We start from the raw sequence: 21,086 nt of genomic DNA on the forward strand, positions 1-21,086 counted from the left end.
ATCTGAACTCCAAACTCCAGACTCTACCCGCAGGCTCCATCTCCTCTTGGCGGTTGGGGGCTGCCATGAGCCTCATCTCCCTGGAAACTCTGAGTGTCTCTAAGGACACAGAACCCCCACTGCATCCTGAGACCGAAAGAGCAGGAATGAATCAGCCAAACCATTGTGCTTCTTTCACAACAGATTTATTTGCTGAACCTTCATGCCGAGTCTTGATAAACATGCAAGAGGATGAATTCGGAGCCTCAGGACCCACCAGGCTCCCAGGTGTCACCAGATCAAGGCACTTTCCCAACAGCTGGGCAATACTGGGATCCTGCTGGCCCCATGCTGATGTTGATGCAGCTGTAGGCTGTTGCTCTGTCCCGTGTCCCACCCACCCCCCTGGGGGCAGAGGACACGTCTAAGCCGGCCCTGTCTGGGCCCAAACCCCACCTGAGACTGGCCACACTCGGGTGTCCTGGTAACACAGCCTGAGATGAATCAGGTGGCCGGTGGGGGGGCGGGGTAGATGGGGGGCTCAGCTACCATTCCCCTCACTCACCCTGAAGCACGTTCCAGGCCCACCCAGCAGTGGCACAAGGCTAGGCACAGACTCCTCCGAAAGACTGAATGAGCGGTGGAGGATGCCAGCATGAGGGAGGCCCGAAGCTTCTAGGGCCCGACAGCAAGTGTTCGGAGGCCCTTGACAGAGCTGGATCTTGGCACCCCTGCCCAGCCAGCTGCATTTCTTTGGTTTAGGGGCCGCCTGAAGCCAAAGATCAGAACAAGCCTTCCCCACTCCCCAAGCTCTCAAGACTGGGCCAGATGTGTCTACTGAAGGCCCCCTGTGTGCCAGGTAACTTGTGGGGGTTCTCCGATCCACAAACACAAATAATCTAAAATGCAAAGCCGTTCTCAAGCACGATGAACATCCGTCAAGGCCTCCCCTCCCGACTGCACGGTGCTTAAGAGTTTATAAAGCTGGTTGACATCCAGGTGCGCACCAGCACCTCCACGCGGAGGCGGCCTGGGGGTCTCCACTATACAGACAGGGAATGCAAGGCTCGGAGGAGGCAGCTTGCCCGGTGCCATCCGGAAGGAGTGGGCAAGAAGAGATGGAAGTCCCAGCAGCTGCCTTGTAGCAGACACTTAGGAATTGTCCATCAAATTCATGAGTCTCAACCTGAAGTTCTTTTTGGAGTCAAGATGTAATTTTAGAGAGGAAATAGTAGAACCAAAAATATAACTGCTAGGGTTTCTGGCTGGGGCCACCGCCCAAATAAAGCGGTGTCGCTATGGTGGCCTGGCAGAAAGAGAGAGGGACCCCTCCATTCCTACAAATGCCCCTCACCCCCATATCTCATTTAACCCCCCCGACATGGCCCCAGTTTGCGACTGGGAAGTTGAGGCCTGGAAAGGGAAGAGCTGAGCCCAGGATGCCCCTGCACCGGCTCTGAGGGTCCCGGGTCCGGGTCCTCTCCCTGGTACCCCTCAAGGCCTCTGGGCCATCCACTAATCTGCCTTCTTGGTCTTCTTCTTCCTGGAGCCCTCACTCAGCTCCTCCTTGGACTTAGCAGGCAGGGCTGAGTGTGGCGAGCCGGGCCCACCGCCGCCATGGGACCCGCCATGGGACCCACCGTGGTTGTCATGGTGATGGTTGCCCCCCCAGGTGGTCCCAAACAGCACAGGGCAGATGTAGCCCTCCAGAACATCAAAAGGGGAGCTGTGGGAGTGAGTGGCCGTCAGGAACACCTGAGGTGGGGTAACAGATGGACGGGGAGACAGCGAGAGAGATAGAGGGAGACCGAGGCAGAAAGCAAGGTGGGGGGCAGGGGGAGGAAAGAGGGGAGAGGTCAGCCAGGTCAAGGTCAGAGGTAGCCCAGGCCCATCCCTCTGGCTTTATGCACTCCCAGGAGGGTGACCAACTATCCCAGGTTTCCTGAGATCCAGGACTTCTGGTGCTGAAACTCCAGATAGCATGGGGCACACGGGGACAGTTGATCTCCCCCCTCACCTCAGGGGCCCCCCAACACCTGGGCTCAGAGAGGAACTTGGCCTGGGGCGGCTTGGCCTGGGGCGGCTCATTCCCTTCCCCCTTTCAGTGGCCAATGGGTCTCCTCCCAGGGAGCCAGCAGCCAAGCTCCCCAGATCCATGAGGAGGACAGTGTGGTCCCTGAAGACCCCTCCCGGGTGAGCTAACCCCAGCTCAAGGCCTTAGGATCAGACCAGCACCATTCCTGATCTAGCCTCAGTCCCTGGTGTCCTAAGTGTGCCTTCCTGGGTCTTGTCCCTCAGCTCTCCACCACCAAGGCACAAGGCCCCAATTCTCCAAACAGATTCCATGCACTCCTGCCTCACTCTCGGCCTTTGCCCAGGCTGGGCCCTCCGCCCAGAAGGCCGTATTCTCCTTACCCTGTCCCCACCGGCTGGACACTCCTCTTACCAGACCTTCCTCCCATGCACAGACCTACTGGGACCCCCTTCCCCAGGCCCCGGCCTTAGGGCTGTCCTTCCTGGGACATAAGACTGCAAATCCAAGCTCCCAGCCTGGAAAGTGTGGGTTGGTGGTGTGGGTCAGGGCAGGAAGACTTACCTTACAGGAGACCATGAACATGGTGAAGATGAAGATGAGGCTGGCTTTGGATACCGGGAGCCAGCGGGTCTGCTGGAGGGTGAAGAGTACGGCTCCGTACAGGCTGGCCTTCGTGGGGCTGGAGGGGGCAGTCTCTATTACCATGTGGCGCCACGTAGCTCAGGCCCTTTTTCCCTCTGGCCCAGACCCCCTTCTCTGCCTGCCCACTGCCGGCCCCAGCTCCTATCCCAGCTTCTCCTGAGTGGGAGGTGGGAAGATGCCTGCATGGCATAGACAAGGTGGGGTCTCCCTGCACAGTAAAGGGTTAACTTGGCCCAAAGAGAGGTGTGGCTTTCCCCCCCTGGCTCCTGGGAGGTATCCTTTAAGCCCTGGAAATGTCCTGCCTGATAGGAGTGTCTTTGTTCACTTGGGGACTTTGGGTCATCCAGTTAGGAACGATGTGATTTAAGGTGGGGTCTTGGGCCACGTGGTTATCAGTTTGACCTCTGGAGGGACTGGAGACAGGTCAGGCATGTAGGCGGTCAGCTATCACCTGTTCTTTTTTGTAACTTTCCTTTTCTTTCTTACAGGATAGGTTCTCAATATTTTAACTTGTTACAGAAGAGAGACCCGTGACTTCTGTTCCCGATGTCTGTTGTTCTCTGCTGTCCTTAATGATGATGATTCTGCCTGATATTTCCAAGGCACTCACCAGGTACCAGGGCCAGGGAGTTTATGAGTGTGATTCCATGGAGCCCTCACCCTCCGCTCAAGAGGCTGAAATAGAATCCAAGAGGGGAAACCACTTGCCCACTTAGTAGCAGGCAACACAACATTGTGGGTCCCCGTTTCCTTGTCGGTAAACTGAGGGTGGGAACAGACCTCTAGTAGGGATGAAATGAGATAGTGCTCTTTTCCGAAGTGTGAAATGGGAGTTTTCATTGGCGTATGGGTGAGCCTTTTAAAAAATTTTGTCATATTTTAATGGCCATCGCTTTCTTTATTGTAGATTGGGAGAAAATTTAACTAGCCCAAACCAATGAGGTCCTTTAAAAATGTATAGGCTAAATGTAGCATGGGGCCCCTAGGTTGGGTCCTGGATGCTGCCCTGTGGTCCTGCCCACCTAGTCCCAGCCACACTCCCCACCCACACACCGTGCCATATACTGCCCACCGATGCTCTGTACTCCTCCCCACCCACACTCTGTATCCTGACCCTGCAGAACTGGGCAGAATCACTGCTCTTTTCTGACTTGACAGTTGGCAGAGGTGCTGGCCTCTGTCCAGAGGCTCCTCCTTTGCCAGAAAACTCCTACTCACTCTTCAAAACCCAAATCAAGTAGCTCATTTCCCTGCAGCACTGCCTGCCCCTCCCCCCTAGGCAGAGCCAAGGCTCCCCTTCTGCTCCATGGATGCTCCATGACCTCTGGAAGCTTCTGGAAGACAAAATTAGTGGCTGAGGCTTCCAAGTTACCAGGAGCATCCAACTCAAGGTCAGGCCCAGGAGGCACACGTACATACAGTAGGGATGGGGGCGGGGGGTGGAATGGGATACTCACAAGGACATGTGCAGGATCTCATTGGTCTCTGGCTTCCAGACCCCTCGGAGCAGCTGCTCAACGTTGGACATGAGGGCGACACCAGAGCCTAGGAGACAGGGTGCTCCTGAATGAACCTGCCACCTCCAGTTCCCCATTCTTCCTGGCTGAGTTCCCAAGGAAGCAGCTTCGCTGCTCCTAGAGTCTTCTCCAGAGGGACACTGAGCCTGGGTGTATGACAATCAGTTGCAGTGGGGAAATTGAGGCTCAGGAGGGTCACATGGCAATATTTGGAGCAAAACCAGCATGAAGGCATTGAGGTCATATCTCATCTGCAAGGTATGTCTTTGACAAATCTGGGTTGTCTGCCCTGATGCCCCTAGTCCAGGACCCTGAGCTATGCATAAGGCTTCTGGAAGGCTCCCCACCCCAGTCTCTCTCCTCCTCAGGGCTCTGAACTTTCAATCTTTCTTAAGCCACTTGCCCTCTGGGAGGCATGCTATCCCCCTGGGGAATTTGTTCTATAGCACAGGCTTCCTGGAGAGTGAATAAGGAGACCCATATGGGACACAATGGTTGAAGTTCTAGAAGAATCTTTCCATTTACCCCAAATGTATTGGCTAAAGAAGCTTGAACACCCACTCCAGGAATGGCTGTGCTGGGTGCCTGATATGTACCACTGGACCAGGGATTCATATCTGGAGTGATTTTGCCCCCAAATAGGCATTTGGCAATATCTGGAGACATTTTTGGTTGTTGCAACTGGGGCAGGGCTGCTCCTGGTGGGTTAAGGCCAGGAATGCTGCTCAACATCCTACAATGCACAAGACAGTCTCCAGAGTCTGTCAGAGCATGATCCAGCCCCATGTGTCAATGGTGCTGAGTACACTGTGGCTCAGTGGAGGGTGCTTCTAGGCCCTGGCATTTTGGCAATACCCACTTTGGTATCAGGGGGCAGGGATAAGGTACCCAATGGTGTTAGCACCTGCTCAAGCCTTCTTTCCCTGTCTTCCTGTTACTCCTTGGTCCACCTCTATAACTATTATTGTTGGATTGTCTATTTCTCCTTTAACTTCTCAGTTTTTGCTTTATATATTTTGGTGCTGTTTTTAGGTGCATATATGTTTATAATTGTTATATCGTCCTAGTGGATTGACCCATCATTGTAAAGTGTCCCTCTTTAATTTTTAGTAACATTTTTTGTTTTAAAGTCTATCTTGGTCTGCCTCTTAGCATAGCTAGAGGAGGAGGAAAAGGAGGACTTCAAAGTAGTTAAGAATGTGGATGTTGAATTCAGAGAACCTGAAGTCAAACCTAGCTGCACCCCCTTAGCTATGTGACCTTGAACAAGTAATTTCATTTCCCTCCTCAGTAAATTGGGGATGATGTTAGACTTTTCCTAAAGCAGAGTCTTAAGAATCAAATGAGATAAGATGCACAAAGGCCTCAACTCAAACCTGCCCTGAGTCATAAAGTCTTAACCTGGTGTCCTTGAACCCAGACCGGAAACAGAACTACATCTTCATTTTCATGTCCCTCACCAAAATATAGCCTTTCCTTCCATTGTGAAGGGAGGCAGTAAGCTGAGAAGGATTTGCAAGGCTGTGACGCCATCACCAACGGAATTCATGGATTTTTCCCTTTTCACATTCCCATTGTTGCAGATGGTTTCATAGTATCATTTGTGCTCAACAACACTTCAAAAGGTCGAGAAATACCTATTTGCTAAGTGAATGGTCTCTTATTTAACACTTTGGTAAAGATGTATAAAATTACTCTATCATATTAAAACTTTTTTGGGTAACTTTTATTAAAAAATTTTTTTGATAGCTATTTTAAAATAATGGGCCTCTTTTATCATCCTATATATTTTATGCACTTAAAAACATAAAAGGCTTTACTGGACTCAAAAAGGACCATGGCCCACAAAGACTGAGAACCCCTGTAGTTATAGGGGTGTGATTTCTTCTCTAGGAGGTGTTTGGCAACATCTGGAGACACTTCTGGTTGTCACGCAGGTGGGCGCTACTGACATCTGGTGGGAGGAGGCCAGGGATGCTGCTCAACATGTTACCATGCACAGGACAGCACCCGCCACCTGGCACCAAACATCAGTAGTGTCGCAGTTGAGAACACCTGCTTGAGAGACAGCTGTCACTGTCTCGTGGTCCTGTTTATCTTTGACACTTAAATTCTGGAAGAATCTTCCCACTTACTCTAAAGCTGTTGGCTAACGAGGCTGGACTCCCACAACAGTCCTCTTAGCCTGTAGCAATGTCTGTGTGAACCTGGGTGCCTGACAATGTACCACTGAGCAGGGGTTCTCAAATGAGATGATTTTCCATCGTCATCATGGTCCTGTTTACCTTTGACCCAGCCGGTGGCAATCATGACGAACCACCCGTGGTGGTAGTGGTGATGGGCATGATGGATGCCCACGGCAATCTTTCGGACTCTCACTACCTCCTTCATGGCCACAAATATAAGTTTTACAGGCAGGAAGCAGACACACTTGTAAAAGAGGTCCAGGGGGCAGAAGAAAATCAAGTACCTTTGGGAAGAGAACACAGAGCGTCATGGGGAGACAGACCGTTGGGGGTCCCTGGGAAGTGAGGTTGTGTCCAGATCTCCCTCCCCAGCTTGCCGGGCTCAGGACAGAGCTGGGCAGTGGAGAGCACTGCATTCAGGTCCGCTGTGGAGGTTGTGCGGATGGGTCCTATTTCCTCCAACCCCCCGCCTCCCACCTCCTAGGTGGCTGGGTCACCCCTGCCCCCAACTCTGCTCTCCCACATCCCACCAGCCAGACAGTGCTTACCAGACAGCTGTGGCCAGCAGGACGCTGGAATTGTTGCTGAAGTAGTCGATCAGGGGCTCGCCGAGGAGCAGATCAGCCAAGATGTAACTCCCAAAGCAGTGCAGCATGGCACACAGCCAGGATGCCATGGGATGGCGCTGGGACAGCTCGACTGCTCCTGGGGGGTATGGGGGTGTCCCCCAGCGTCACCAGGGTGCCAAGGGCATGCTTTGTCCCCATGCCCTCCAGTCAGCCCATCCTAATTCAGCTGCCTTGCAGCTTGCCCATTTCAGAGGAAGAACCCAGGCTCAGAGAGGCTGGACACATGCCTGAGGTCACACAGAGAAAAGGCAGAGCTGGGTCGGGGCTCTTTCTTCTGTGCTCAGAAAGGTGGCAACGATGGTAATGCCAGGTCCCATTTAGCAAGCACCTCCAGGTCTCAGACACTGGGTTTACATTTATATGAAGGACTTGCTAAATCCTCATTGATAACCACAGCCAAGCGATCACTCTCATTATCCCTACAAGAGAGGGCGGTGTGGACAGGGAGCAACGTGCAGGTGGGAACGCTTTCATGTGGCTGTTCCTGCCTTGGGCTGACGCCAAGATCCCTACAAACTCACGCCTGTCCTCTCGGTCTCTCCCTCTTTTTACATTATTTTTTATTGCGGTAAAATATACATGAAACGTGCTACTTTAACCATTTTTAAGTGCACAGCTCGGTGGCATGAAGCACATTCACACTGTCGTGCAACCATCACCACCATCCATCTCTAGGGACTTGTTCATTGTCCCTCGCTGAAACTCTGTCCCTGTTAAACACTAACTCCCCGTTCCCTCCTTCAGCCCCTGGCCCCCACCATCTACTTTCTGTCTCTGTGAATTCAACTCCTCTAGGGACCTCGTGTAAGTGGAATCACACAGTATTTGTCCTTTTGTGTCTGGCTTCTTTCGCTTTTTTCACTCAGCATAACGTCCTCAAGGTTCGCTCATGTTGTAGCAGGTGTCAGAATTCCTTCTTTTCTAAGGTTGTATGATCTTCCATTGTATGGATATACCACATTTTGTTTATTCACTCATCCATCAATGGACATTGGAGTTGTTCCCACCTTTTGGCTATTGTGAATAATGCTGCTAAGAACATAAGTGTGCCAATATCTATTTGAGTTCCTGCTTTCAACGCTTTTGGGGATACACCCAGAAGTGGAACTGATGGGTCAAATGGTAATTCTATGTTTAATTTTTTTGAGGAACTGTCATATTGTTTTCCATGGCGGCCCCACCATTTTGCATTCCTACCAGCAGTTCACAAGGGTTCCAACTTCTCCACCTCCTCCCCAACACTTGCTGTCTTCTGTCACAAGCTAGCAGCAGAGAAGGAGCAAAGACACAAAAGCAGAAACGGCCAAGTACAAATACCACCTCCTCTAGAAAGGCTTCCTTGCTCTGCTGGGTCAGTCACTCCTGCCCCTGGGCTCCCACGACCCTGTGGACTTTATCCTATTATGGGTCTTGGTATTTTATTTAATTTTTTAACACTAAGAGAAAGTAGATTAGAGGTTGCTTAGGGCTGGAGGGAATGGGGGAGATGGGAGGGTGACAGCTAAAGGATACAGAACTCTTTTGGAGGTGATGGTTGCACAATTCTGTGAATATACTAAAAAACCAATGAATGGGATGCTTTAAATGGGTGAATTGGGTGGTATATGAATTATGGCTCAATAAAGCTGTTATAAAATAAAAGGGACAACAGAAAAAATGCAACTTATTTCAGTTTCTGTAACTGATACTCATAAATGATAGTAAATTGAGTCTTCCTATAAACCCAAGGCAACAAAATACAAAAAAGAATGGTCTTGCTTAGTGAACAGAAACAGAAATCCCATTCATCAGGAAGATGGCTCAGTGCATTGGCCTCTAATTTGGCTGTACATCAGCATTACCTGGGGACTTTACAAACTAGACACCTGAACCCCCCCACCCCAGAGCATCTTAGTTGGCCAGTCTGGGGTGTTGCTGGGCTTATGGATTTCTTAATGCTCCTGGGTGATTCTTATGGGCAGCAATGTTGAGCACCACACAGAGACAGAGGAATGAGCTGGCCGATGTCCTGCAGCCCTGATAACCCAAGATCTTCTATCCATGGCTAGGAGGATAGGCTCCCAAGAACAATGGTTTCCAAACTGTGTTCCTAGGAACCCTGAGCATTTGCAGGAGCAAAGAAGAGACAAAATGGGAATGTTCTGGGTCCTTCACCCCGCTTTAACCAGAGCACACTTGCATTTACTGCTTCATCTCAGTGTTCAGGACAAGATTTTTTTTTTGGTCTTAAAGTAATCTCTATGCCTAATGTGGGGCTTGAACTCACGATCTGATATCAAGGGTCACATGCTCCACCAACTGAACCAGCCACGTGCTCCTCAACACAAGATTTTGATTGAGAAAGGGAATCTGGTGTTCACAGACATGCACACAACTATTCATAGCAGCTTTATTTATAAGTAAGTTATTTGTAAAATGGCTTCAATGGGTAAAGGGATGAACAAATTGTGGTACATCCAGATCATGGAATACTACTCAGCAACAAAAAAGGAACAAACCAGGGATACACGCAGTAACTTACATGAATGTCAAGGGTACTATGCTGAGTGAAAACAGCCAATCTCAGAAGGTTACATACTGGGGCGCCTGGGTGGCTCAGTTGGTTAAGCGTCCAACTCTTGATTTTGGCTCAGGTCATGATCTCAGGGTCATGAGATCCAACCCCACATTGGGTGGGGGGGTCCACGCTCAGCATGGGGTCTGCTTAAGACTCTCTCTCCCTCTCCCCCGACCCCCCTCCCCATGCCCCCGCTTGTGCTCTCTCTCTCAAATAAACCTTAAAAAAAAAAGAGAAGGTTACATACTATATGATACCATTTCTATGACTTTCTCCAAGTAACAAAACATAGTGATGAGTGACAGAGAGCAGATCAGTGGTCACCAGGGGTTAGGGCTTGGAGGAAGATATAACTATAAAGGAACATCACTAGGGAGTTTCTTTGGGGTGCCAGAACAATTCTGTATCCCAACTGTGGTGGTGATTATTAGAATCTACACACATGATAAAATACAGAACTGTATGGGGGCACCTGGCTGGCTCAGTTGGCAGAGCTTACGACTCTTGATTTTGGGGTTGTGAGGTTGAGCCCCATGTTGGATGTAGAGATTACTTAAAATCTTTAAAAAAATACAGAACTGTATAAAAAAACTATCTGTAAATACTGCTGAATAAAGTCAGTTGTTGGTGTTAGTGGGATTGTACCAATGTCAATTTCCTGGTTTTAGTAATGACCTACCATTATGTAAGACATTGTCATTGGGGGAAGCTGGATGAAGGGGACATGAGAACTCTTCATTAAATCCCACATTAAAATAGAGGGGAAGAGTCTAGTTCTTAAAAAATAAGTTTACAAAAAACACTAGGGGTACAGGATTAATGTCTATTAGTCAAATTCTTACACTTTGTATTACCCACTTAAAGTCTTCAGAATTTTTCTAAATAGGTCCTGTCTGTATGTTAAATTATTTATTTTATTTATTTTTAAGTAATCACTATGCCCAATGCAGGGCTTGAACTCACCACCCTGAGATCAAGAGTCGCACGCTCTACTGACTGAGACAGCCAGCCGCCCCCTGTCTTTATGTTAATATGGTCACAATCCCCTATGGCCACACCCCAGAGTTGCAACCTGGGTGTCTCCTGGTGTGACAACTGTTTCATCATCTAGATTCCTTCCCTCCCCCACTAGTTCCACTTTCCAGAGAATGCCTTTAGGATTAAGTTGTAAGGCACAGGTACTTAGCTCTCAGGGCCAGAGCTGGTATCAGTAACTCTCCTTAAACAATTTACTTGGATCCAATGACAACTCCACTCAATGTGGGCATGAGATGAAGAAGTTACGTGTGATCTACTAATCAAAAACTAATCAAAAGAAATAATCCGACTCCCCGCTGAGTGTGGAGCCCAACGCAGGGCTCAATCCCACGACCCTAAGATCATGACCTGAGCGGAAATCAAAAGTCGGGTGCTCAACTGACTGAACCACCCACGTGCCCCGTTTTTTGTTTGAAAATGTCACTTTGGGGGCACCTGGGTGGCTCCGTCAGTTGGGTATCTGCCTTTGGCTTGGGTCATGACCTTGGGGTCCTGGGATCTGGCCCTGCAACAGGCTCTCTGCTCAGCGGGGAGTCTGCTTCTCCCTCTCCCTCTGTGCTCTCTAATAAATAAATAAATCTTTTATTAAAAAATAAAATGTCACTTTGTTTCTAGAAATTGGATGCCTTTTGTCTCCAAGCTGTGAATCTGAATGCTTGGCCTCTCCGAGACATGCGCCGTGGATGACGCTATTGACATAAATACCTATACATACTGTTGATACCCTCAACAAATTGATTTGATCTTAATCCTTTGGTGAGTATGAGGACCTCATCAGTCTTACCTGCTGCTGCACCCCCAGCGCATGGCGCTGTGCCCGACACGTAGTAGCCGCCCAATAAATAGTTGTGAGTGAATGAACTCCCGCCGTAATGGAGCTTACATTCTAGTAAATGTGGACAGAACACCTCCTAGGCATTGAGGCTGAGTTGAGCACTTTGGGTTGCACTATAACGAAAACTCCCTGGCTCCATTTATTTATGGAGTTACTATTTTGTCCCATGCAACTGCATGCCTTCACTCCATCCTTGAGAGCTGTTAACCACACATAATATAAGGATCAATATCCCCCTTGCAGTGAGTTATACAGGGGACCAGTGTCCGCCTGCCCAGCATTCATGTCCACCAGCACCTCAGAATGTGACCTTATTTGGAACAGGGTCATTGTAGGGTCTTTTATTCCAAGAAACATGAAGCCCACTCGTTCTATAGAAGGAGCTGCCTTCTCAGCTTGGTCAACCTCACAGAGAAGGGGGGTTGGGGTGGTGGGAATATCTGCCCCTCCTCCAGAGGGAAAAAAGCCCAAGTTTTCCTCCACACACACAGTTGGGAGGATCTACAGGCATAACCACCTTGGAGGCTGTTTGGCAATACTGAGCAGATCTGAGGCTATGCATTGCCCATGTCTTAGCAATTCTGCTCCTCACTACTGACCCAAAAGAAACTAGCAAAGGAGATGTGGGGAGGAGGATTTCACTGCCACACTGTTACGGTAGAAAAGAGAAGTCTCCTATTTCTCAGTGACAGGGTGGAGAGTCGCACACTGAGCTGCTATCTAAAAGTGAACTAGACGGATGCCTGGGTGGCTCAGTTGGTTAAGTGTCTGCCTTCGGCTTGGGTCATGATCTCGGGGTCCTGGGATGGAGTCCTACAACAGGCTCCTTGCTCAGCAGGGAGTCTGCCTCTCTCTCTGGCAAATAAATAAATAAAATATTTTTAAAAAATAAATAAAAGTGAACTAGATCTACATCCAGGCTCCTCAGCGGCATATGGCACTGCGTTGGATCATTCCCTGCTGCAGTAGGGGCTGTCCTGTGCCCTTGGGATGTGCAGCAGCATTCCTGGCCTCCACCCACTAGATGGCAGGGGCATGCCCCCATCCTGGTTGTGACAGCCAGAACTGTCTCCAGATAGTGCCAAATTTCCCTGGAGACAAAATCCCTTCTGGTTCAGAACCACCACTCTAGATAAATCAACATGGATAAATCCCATATGGTTATTACTGAGTAAAAAAGGTTAGGTTACAAAATGATACATTTATGTATATCTTAGGTATATATTAATTTATTTTAAAAAATATTTTATTTATTTATTTGAGAGAGAGAGAGTACAAGCAGGGGGAGTGGCAGAAAGAGAGGGAGAAGCAGGCTCTCCACTGAGCAGGGAGCCGGATGCGGGGCTTGATCCCAGGACCCTGGTATCATGACCAAAGCCGAAGGCAGACGCTTAACCGACTGAGCCACCCAGGTGCCCCTCTTATGTATGTATTTAAAACACAGCACACTCCATGTAGTTCATAGACACATATATAGCAGAGAAGGTGTAAATACAGGCATGAAAAAATATAGGCTGATTTTAGGGTGGTGGTTGCATCTAGAGAGGGAGTGAGGGAAAAGGGATAAGGTTAGCTGTCTCTCAATCTATTTATTTATTAAAAAGCCATCTGAAGCGGGACACCTGGGTGGTACTGTCGGCTAAGCATCTGACTCTTGGTTTGGGCTCAGGTCATGATCTCAGGGTTGTGGGATGGAGCCCTGCATCAGGTTCCATGCTCAACTCGGAGTTTGCTTTAGATTCTCTCCCTCTGCCCCTCCCCCCACTTGCTCGCTCTCTCTCTCTCTCTCTCTCTCTCTCAAATAAATAAATAAATAAATAATAAAATCTTTAAAAAAAACATCTGAAGCAAATCTATGTTCACATCTGTTCAGTCTGTGTGGAAGGGAGAGAGATGTCTGTGATATTTAATCTGTGTGTATGAAATACTTAATCATCAAAACTAGGAAAAACAAGAGTCCCCCGGAAAGCTGCTAAGCAGGAGGGACATGGGGTGCTCATCTGCTTTATCACACTGGGCTCCACATGCCCCCTCATCGGACCTTCACTACCTGCCCCCTCTCTGATGGCCATGATCAGAGGTCCAGGAACAGGACGTGGGCAGCGGGGAACTGTGCTATATCCTACCACGAGAACCTAGCAAAAGGTTCTGGAAGACTCTTAAAAAATCGTGTTCACAGCAGCACTATTCACAATTGCCAAAGGGTGGAAACAACCCAAGTATTCACCAACAGATGAATGGATGAACAAGACGTGGTAGATCCACACAATGGAATATCACTCTGCCTTAAAGAGGAACGAAGTCCTAACACACGCTACAACATGGACAAATCTAGAAAACACGCTAAGTGAAAGAAGCCAGACACAAAAGGTCACATAGTGTGTGATGTCATCTATATGAAATGTCCAGAACAGGCAAATCCATAGAAATGGAAAGCAGACTGGTGGTTGCCGGAGGCTGGGGGAGAGGGGGATGGGGAGTGACCGCTCACGGGGCTGGGGTTCCTTCTGGGGGGAGGAAAGTGTTCTGAACTTACATATTTCATATAGGTGGAATCATATAACATAGCTTTTGCCTCTAGCTCTTTCACCGAGCGCAATATTTTCAAGGGCAGTATTTATTTTTCTCTGCTGTAAGGTATTCCAACATAGGAATAGATCCCAAGTAATCTTTTTTTTTTTTTTTTTAAAGATTTTATTTATTTATTTGACAGAGAGAGCAAGAGAGCACAAGCAGGGGGAACAGTAGTGGGAGAGGGAGAAGCAGGCTCCCTGCCAAGCAGGGAGCCGGATGCGGGGCTCGATCCCCTGGGATCATGACCTGAGCCGAAGGCAGACGCTTAACCATCTGAGCCACCCAGGCGCCCCTAGATCCCAAGTAATCTATCCATTCTCTTGCACAAACTACATTTCATAATTAGGAAACATGCCTAGTAAAAGCTGTTTGAAAGAAAGTCGTAAACACACTCCCCTTTCTCTTCGCCACCCCCAACTAACCATGAGACCTTGGACAAACGGTTTTTCCCGTGTCCCACTGCTTCTGTCAGGTATGAACCCCAATCCCTTCTGTGCCCAGCTCCTAACAAGGGCTGGAATTGAAATTTCCCTCCTCAATCTCACCCTGGAGTTACAAGCCCATAGTGCATCTTCTCCCTGCCCTCGAGGTTGTCCCAAGTCTCAGCATTTACAAAGGTCCTATGAAGCAGAATGTTCTCTTCTCTTCTCTGGGGTGTCTATTTAAAATGCTGCCAGCTGAGAGTTAATCCTTTGGAGCAGCTGGTGGGTCCCGCAAGGGCTGGGTCAGGTGAGGCACCCATGTTTTTCAGAAATGGATACCTCTGCATCTAAAAATAACCCTTAGGGGTTGAATTCTTTCCAGGGTCATTCTTGTGCCCTCTGGGACCATCCCAAGGACTGAGGCCAGGGGTGGGGGTGGGGGTGGGGTTGTGGGAGTAAAGCAGGCTCCCGTGTTTGCACCATTTCAATAAAACCATGGTGTAAACACGGGACCCAAAAAGCTTACACCAGGTGAGTCCTGGTAGAAAAGTCACAGACCCAGGTTTGGCTCTGTGGCTCACTCTCTCTGGTGTGGCCTTGGACAAATGACTGCTCCCCACCAGCCTCAGCTTCCTCTGCTTTCCAAAGAACAGGATGAGAGTACCCCCTCCCCAAGTTGTATTGATGATTCAGGGTGGTGTGCATGATTATCAAGATGATTCTTAGCATTATCAAACTTATTTATCTCAGCAACCCCAGAAGAGCAAGATCAGTCTCCTCATTGCCACAGAGGAGAAGATGGAGGCTGATGGGAGATGGGCCTGCCCTGAAGATCCACAGCAAGGCAGTGTCGAGAACCTTCCCTCTGGCTCTTTCCCTTTGCCATACTCCTTCCTGGTTTCTCTGGCTGGGTTTTGGGGCAGCATCAGGAACCAGGAGAATGTGGGTTGCAATCCCAGGTTGGCTACCAAAGCACTCCCCTCTCGCTGGGTGAGCTTTGGCTAGTCACTCCTCTCTCCGGGCTTCAATGGGTGTATTTGTGCATAACGGGGGTGCTGTCTAGAGGTACCAACCATCCTGGTTTGCCTGGGACCGAGGGGTTCCTGGGACATGGGGCTTTTGGTGCTTGTCTTAATGGCACCTGAGTGAGGTGGTCACCCCAGTGCTATTATTCGTTTCAAAGGGCACCGGCGAGGACAAAAAGAAATTGCTTAGTGCTTAGCAATTATGCATGAGTTATTCCTGGAACCGAACTGAAATGGAAAGTACCTGTGGGTGGAAATTTTAGCTGATGGATTTATAAAAATCAGCTCTGCCTGAGGAGGGAGGAGGAAGCCCTGATCGCGTCCCTACTTCTGGCCTGGGATGGGTCCTGTCTATGGACGGCAGGGAAGCACTAGAAGGTTCCCCCGGGGGCACTTTCAGCACTGCCATGGCTCTGAGCTATTTAGTCCGAGGTCTAAACATGGGGGGTATATTTACAGAGCTTCTCAGTGACTTGATAGCAAGTCTTCTGAGCCTTCAAGCTCAGCTGTCTGCCTTCGTTTCTTCCCCTGTGAGAGATGGCAGCCCCTACCTTGCAAGGTTGGAGGAGAGGCAGCTCTCCGTCCTCGAAAAGCTTACAGTTCCTGCCAGAGGTCTCAAAACAGGGCTGAAGGAGCTGTCTCGTTAGCCTGACAGCATTTTAGAAGATGTCCAAACCGCAACCAAGACATCTTTCAGTAGGTGAATAACTAACTATGGTGCATAGATACCATGGGGTATTACTCAGCGATGAAAAGAAATGAGCTTTCAAGCCACGAGAAGACATGGAAGAACCTTAAATGCATACTGCTAAGTGAAAGAGGCCAGTGTGAAAGGGCCACACACTGTATGATTCCAATTCTATGATATTCTGCAAAAAGCCAAACTCTGGAGACGGTAAAAAGATCGGGGGTTGTCAGGGGTTTGGGGGAGGGGCAGGATGCTCACGTGGAGCTAGGGGGATTTTTAGGTTAGTGAAATTATCTGTATGATACTGTAATGGTGGATACATGTTATACATTTGGCGAAATCCACAAAATGTACAACACAAAGTAACCCTAATGTAATGAACTCTAGGCTTTGGTTGATAACATGTGGTAGTGATAATATAATAATAATGATATGGGCTCCTTGATTATAACAAATGTAACCCCCTGTGCAGAATGTAGATGGTGGGGAGGTCAGAGAGTACACGAAAACTACTTGCAGCTTTATTTTGCTGTGGATCTAAGACTGCTAGACTAGAAAATAGCCTATTAATTTCTTAAAAAGAAAAAATGTTAATTATCCTTATTTTTCAAAATTTTTATTTTTTTTTAAACGAATTTTTTAAAAAGAAAAAAATGTTTGAACAGCCAACATATACACATAGGGAACTATAAATCACATTTCCGGCTTCCCTTGAAAAATCACTTCTGGTGGTTCTCGCCCCAACCACGTGAAGATGTGCATGGTTGGATCTCACCTGGGGACAGTCCCCACCTGGCTGGCTTACTGCTTCCCGTACATCACTTACCTGGCCCTTGAAAGCATTGGAGTTTGAGACTCAGTCTAGATCACTGGTTCTCAACTGGGGGCAACTACATCTGGGGACATTTCTGGTTGTCACAACTGGGGTGTGCTACCAGCATCTAGGGGGTTGAGCCAGGGATGCTATGAAATATCCCAAAATGCATGTGATGGCCCCTACCACAGAGAATGATCTGGCCCTCACTGTCACTCGTGCAGAGATTGGGCAACACTGGTGCACAGAACTGATTCTCATCTGGGGAACTTAAAAAAAAATACTGACACTGGTACCACGCACAGCGATTCTGAGTTAAATGGAGGGGTGCTGCAGGAGCAAGAGGATTCTGAAAAGCTCCCCAGGTGAGTTTAATGTGGAAGTATATTTGAGAACCACTGGTCTGGAAGGTTCTTGGGATATCCAGGACTGTTATTCATTCATTCATTCAATCATGCAGCGGACATCCATTGCTTTCTCTTCTTGCATAGAGCTAGGGGTCCTGGAGGAGAGCCAGACCTTCTCCTCCCTGCCCTATTAAGGAGCTCCAGGTCTAATAAGGAGCTCCTGCCTCTTTTAGTCCAACCCTTCTTAAATGTTATGCAGATTCTGATTCAGCGGGTCTTGGGGTGGGGGTGGGGGGCCGGCATTCTGCATTTCTTAACCAGCTAGCTCCCAGGGGCCATAGATGCTGTTAACCTGAGGACCACACTCAGAGCTCTGTCCTCATTCAGGATTCTCATGAAAGCCTGACCCAGAAAATGACTGCGTCCCAGGAAACACATCTTCCCACGGCCTTACAAATAATTGCACTACCTTTCCCAAGTGCCTTAGACCCTACTACTGACAAAGTTCTCAAAACATCTTTACAATAGCCCCGCAGAAGAGTTCAGGATTATGTTCCGACGCGCCTATTTCATAGATGAGTGAGCTGAAGCTCATGGGGGCGCGGTAACCAGCCTGGTATTTAGTGGTAGAGGCAGAGCTGACTCCTAATTCAGAGATTTTTCCTAGAAGCCAGCTTGGCTGTCAGCTCCAAAGGTGTGCTACCTGTGCCGCTGCCCAGGACCCTGTGTTCAGAAGGGTCCCACATTCAGTTTAGCGCTCTGTTGTCACCATCTTGAAATTCTGACTTTCTTTAAATCTTTTTTTTTTTTCTGAGAGAGAGAGAGAGAAAGAGCACAAGCAGTGGGAGTGGCAGGGAGAGGGAGAAGCAGGCTCCCCACAGAGCAGGGGGAGCCCGATGTAGGACTCGATCCCAGGACCCCGCGATCATGACCTGAGCTGAAGGCAGTCGCTTAACCGACTGAGCCACCCAGGCGCCCGAAATTCTGAATGAGTGAGAGGCCCTGCAGATTCTGTAGCTGGTCCTGCAGTCAGCACATAGATTCTGAGAAGAAACCTTTGTAGAGACTCAGCAGGAACACCAAACTGGGTGGTGGTGGGGGGCTAATAGCTAAGTCCTACTCCTCCCTTTTCCAAAGGGAAGCAAGTACCCCAGAGCAATTGGAGTGAGTCCTGGGGTCTGGCAGACCTGGGTTTGAATCCCAAGGCTGTCATCTACCAGCCATGGGACCACAGGCTCGTTGCATATGTAAATTAGCTTAGCCACTATTTTCTATTTCCCCAGTTACAAATGGAGGGGGTTTGAACTGGGCAGGCATTTCTCAATCTTGACAGCATGCAGCAATCACTGGGGAGGGGAGCTTGAAACATGAGCATGCAGGGAGGGCCCTATCCCAGATATTCTGATTCAATTTGTCTGGAGTGGAGATGAGATGGGGGTTTAAGAGCCCCCAGGAGCCCCTAATAAGCAGCTAGGGTTATGAACCACTGAACTTTCCCCACCTTTAGGAACCTTCAGGCACATTCGGGCTCCAGTACCTCTAATTCAGATGATTTATTTACTCTGGCAGAAATTTCTAGACCCCTCCTGCATGCTCCCAGCCAGCCTGAAGACCTCTTTCCTCCAGACACTTGTGTCCTATATCCCTAGGAGGCTCCAGCCCTCCACAGTTTTAGATTTCTCAAGGTATGCTAGGTTCTGTACTTGCCCAGGGGACTGGCCTGAGCCACCAAAAATTCCTCCTGAACAGGAAATGCAGTCCTTGCTCATGCTAAGACAATACAAAGCTTATTTTGCTTTGCAAAGTAACTGATCTGCAGAATAGCTTTTAAAGAATAGGCTCTGGCTTGTGGACGGGCAAAAATAAAATGGAACAAAAACACTTGGCAAGCAGAATATGATCCTATTTGCATAAAATCGTGCTTTACCATCTCTAACTACAGGGTTATAAACGCATAGGGAAGGTCTGGAAGGGTCGGCAATACGTCAACTGTAATGATCTCTTTTCCTTTCCATTTCTTTTAAAAACACAGAAGCACCTATTTTTATAATCTGAAAAAAAAAAAAAAAAAGGTATTTCAGTCCTGAGAGGAGAATATAGAGGTAATTTACATCTAAGTGGGAGAAACGGTCACAATGTTTCCGGATGATCGATCCCTTTTCTAAAGCTAAATTCTCTAGTCCCTTTCGTTTACTGGTATGCTCTAATAGTTAAAACGCTAGGAGATGAACAAGAAACATTCGGTGAGCCTTATCTAAAAATAGACCACATTCTAAGGAGGCTATTTATCACCATCTAAAAAAAAAATGCTTAAAAAAAACAAACAAACCAAGAAGCAGAGTCTTCCTTCCCTTCTGCGATTCTCCGCGGGGGTCTGGAGCTGGCCGAGTAGGCTAACCCCAAATCACCCTGCCCTAGGGCAGATTCTGCTCAGTAAGTGGAAAGGATCCGCGCCACGGCTGGAAGAATTCCCGCCGGGCGCGGGAGACCCAGCTTCGCTCGGCCGGAGGAGGAGGAGGGGAGACTGCCCGAGGGCCGCAGAGGAGGGGGGCACCGGTGTCACTTTCTCTGAACCGGATTACTGCCCCCAGCACGGCCGGCCCTTATATAGACACTCAACAGCCGCTCCGGCTCCGCGCGCCAAGGGCAAGGAGGGAGGTCACGGATGCGGGCGGCCAGGACATCTGGACTGACCTGCAGCACCGACCCCCGCCTGCGCCCTCACCACGACCTATGCCGCTGGCCCAAGTTCATGCGACCCTGCCGGGAACCCTGACTTCTCTCCCAGCCTCCTCCCCAGCACCTGTTCCCCCTCCTCTATACAGTCGCATTCCTCTCCTGCTTTCCAGCTGCATCTGCTCCCCCTCCCCCAGCCCCACCATCCCGGGGGCTTCTCTCCTTGCCCGCCCCCTTGTCTTCCCCCCCGCCCACTCCATGTGGAAGAACCGCACGATCCCGGCACCCGCTGCTCCCCCGAACGAGTCCCTGGGACTGTGCCCCCCTCATGATCCAGGGCTTCCCCCACCTCGCGACCCGCAGGTTTACCTCCGCCCCCCGCGCCGCGATGCCAGCCCCCGCGGGCCGCTGGCTCTGGCTCACCTGGCTCATACTTGAGGTAGAGAATGGAGACGATGAAGTAGCTGAGGTCGAAGACGGGGAAGAGCGGCACCCGCGAGAAGCTGAGCGCCAGCTCGCCTAGGCTCAGCGCCGAGAGCAGGTCCATGGCGCCCGCCGGGTCCCACCCCAGCCCCCGGCCCAGTACGTCCTGCAGCCCGCGGCCCCGCGACTGCGCCCCCGCTGCAGGACCCGCCCCCGCCCGCCAGGCACCGCCCCCAACCCGGCCCCCGCGGGAGAGGAGGGACGACCGCCTGCCCCGGGGCGGGTCGTGGGGCCGTCCTGTCCCATAAAGCCCAGCAGGTGTCCCATACTCCGTCCCTTCGGGCCATCACGACCCCCTTCAGCCCAGCGAGGCGGGGTGTAGGGGTCCCTGTGGTGTGAGTTGGACAGGGTAGCTGGCCATTGGGGGGTCCTTCCCGCACGGAGCTCACCCAGAAGGGACGGGTCAGTCAGGACCCTGTCCCGGTGGGACTCAATTAGTCCTCTGGAGCCCTTGGATCGGGACCTGCATCCTCTGTGGGTCTTGTCCAGTTGTGAACACCATCTTCCCGTGCCCTAGAGGGTCAAGACCCCCGTCCTCTATGGAGCTGTCATGACCCTAGTCCTCTGTGGGGCTCTGTAAGTCAGGACCTCCATTCGCCACCGGGATCCCTGTTCTCCGAAGGGACAGCTCGGTCGGAC

General features: G+C 49.8%; 1 protein-coding gene across 1 annotated transcript; it reads right to left on the bottom strand.

Annotated features, from left to right (window-relative positions):
- Nucleotides 1-169: 169 nt before the first annotated feature.
- On the bottom strand, nucleotides 170-20,588 carry TMEM38A (transmembrane protein 38A). The gene is made up of 6 exons (XM_036095408.2): nucleotides 20,388-20,588; nucleotides 6,908-7,064; nucleotides 6,459-6,643; nucleotides 4,114-4,201; nucleotides 2,576-2,693; nucleotides 170-1,734 (listed from the first exon to the last, which is right to left on the bottom strand). Exons 1-6 carry the CDS (start codon nucleotides 20,509-20,511, stop codon nucleotides 1,495-1,497), a joined length of 912 nt encoding a protein of 303 aa, XP_035951301.1. The 5' UTR covers nucleotides 20,512-20,588; the 3' UTR covers nucleotides 170-1,494.
- Between the last annotated feature and the right edge of the window lie 498 nt (nucleotides 20,589-21,086).

This window comes from Halichoerus grypus, chromosome 1, assembly GCF_964656455.1.
Source record: "Halichoerus grypus chromosome 1, mHalGry1.hap1.1, whole genome shotgun sequence".
Taxonomy (NCBI): Eukaryota; Metazoa; Chordata; class Mammalia; order Carnivora; family Phocidae; genus Halichoerus; species Halichoerus grypus.

Coding starts and splice junctions, on each gene's coding strand:
- TMEM38A (XM_036095408.2), bottom strand. CDS start 20,511: ATGGACCTGCTCTCGGCGCTGAGCCTAGGCGAGCTGGCGCTCAGCTTC. Junction 4,202..6,458: donor TGCCACCGGCTGGGTCAAAG/GTAAACAGGACC, acceptor CCTGTCTCCTAG/GCTCTGGTGTCGCCCTCATG. Junction 1,735..2,575: donor TGTTCATGGTCTCCTGTAAG/GTAAGTCTTCCT, acceptor ACCCCACCTCAG/GTGTTCCTGACGGCCACTCA.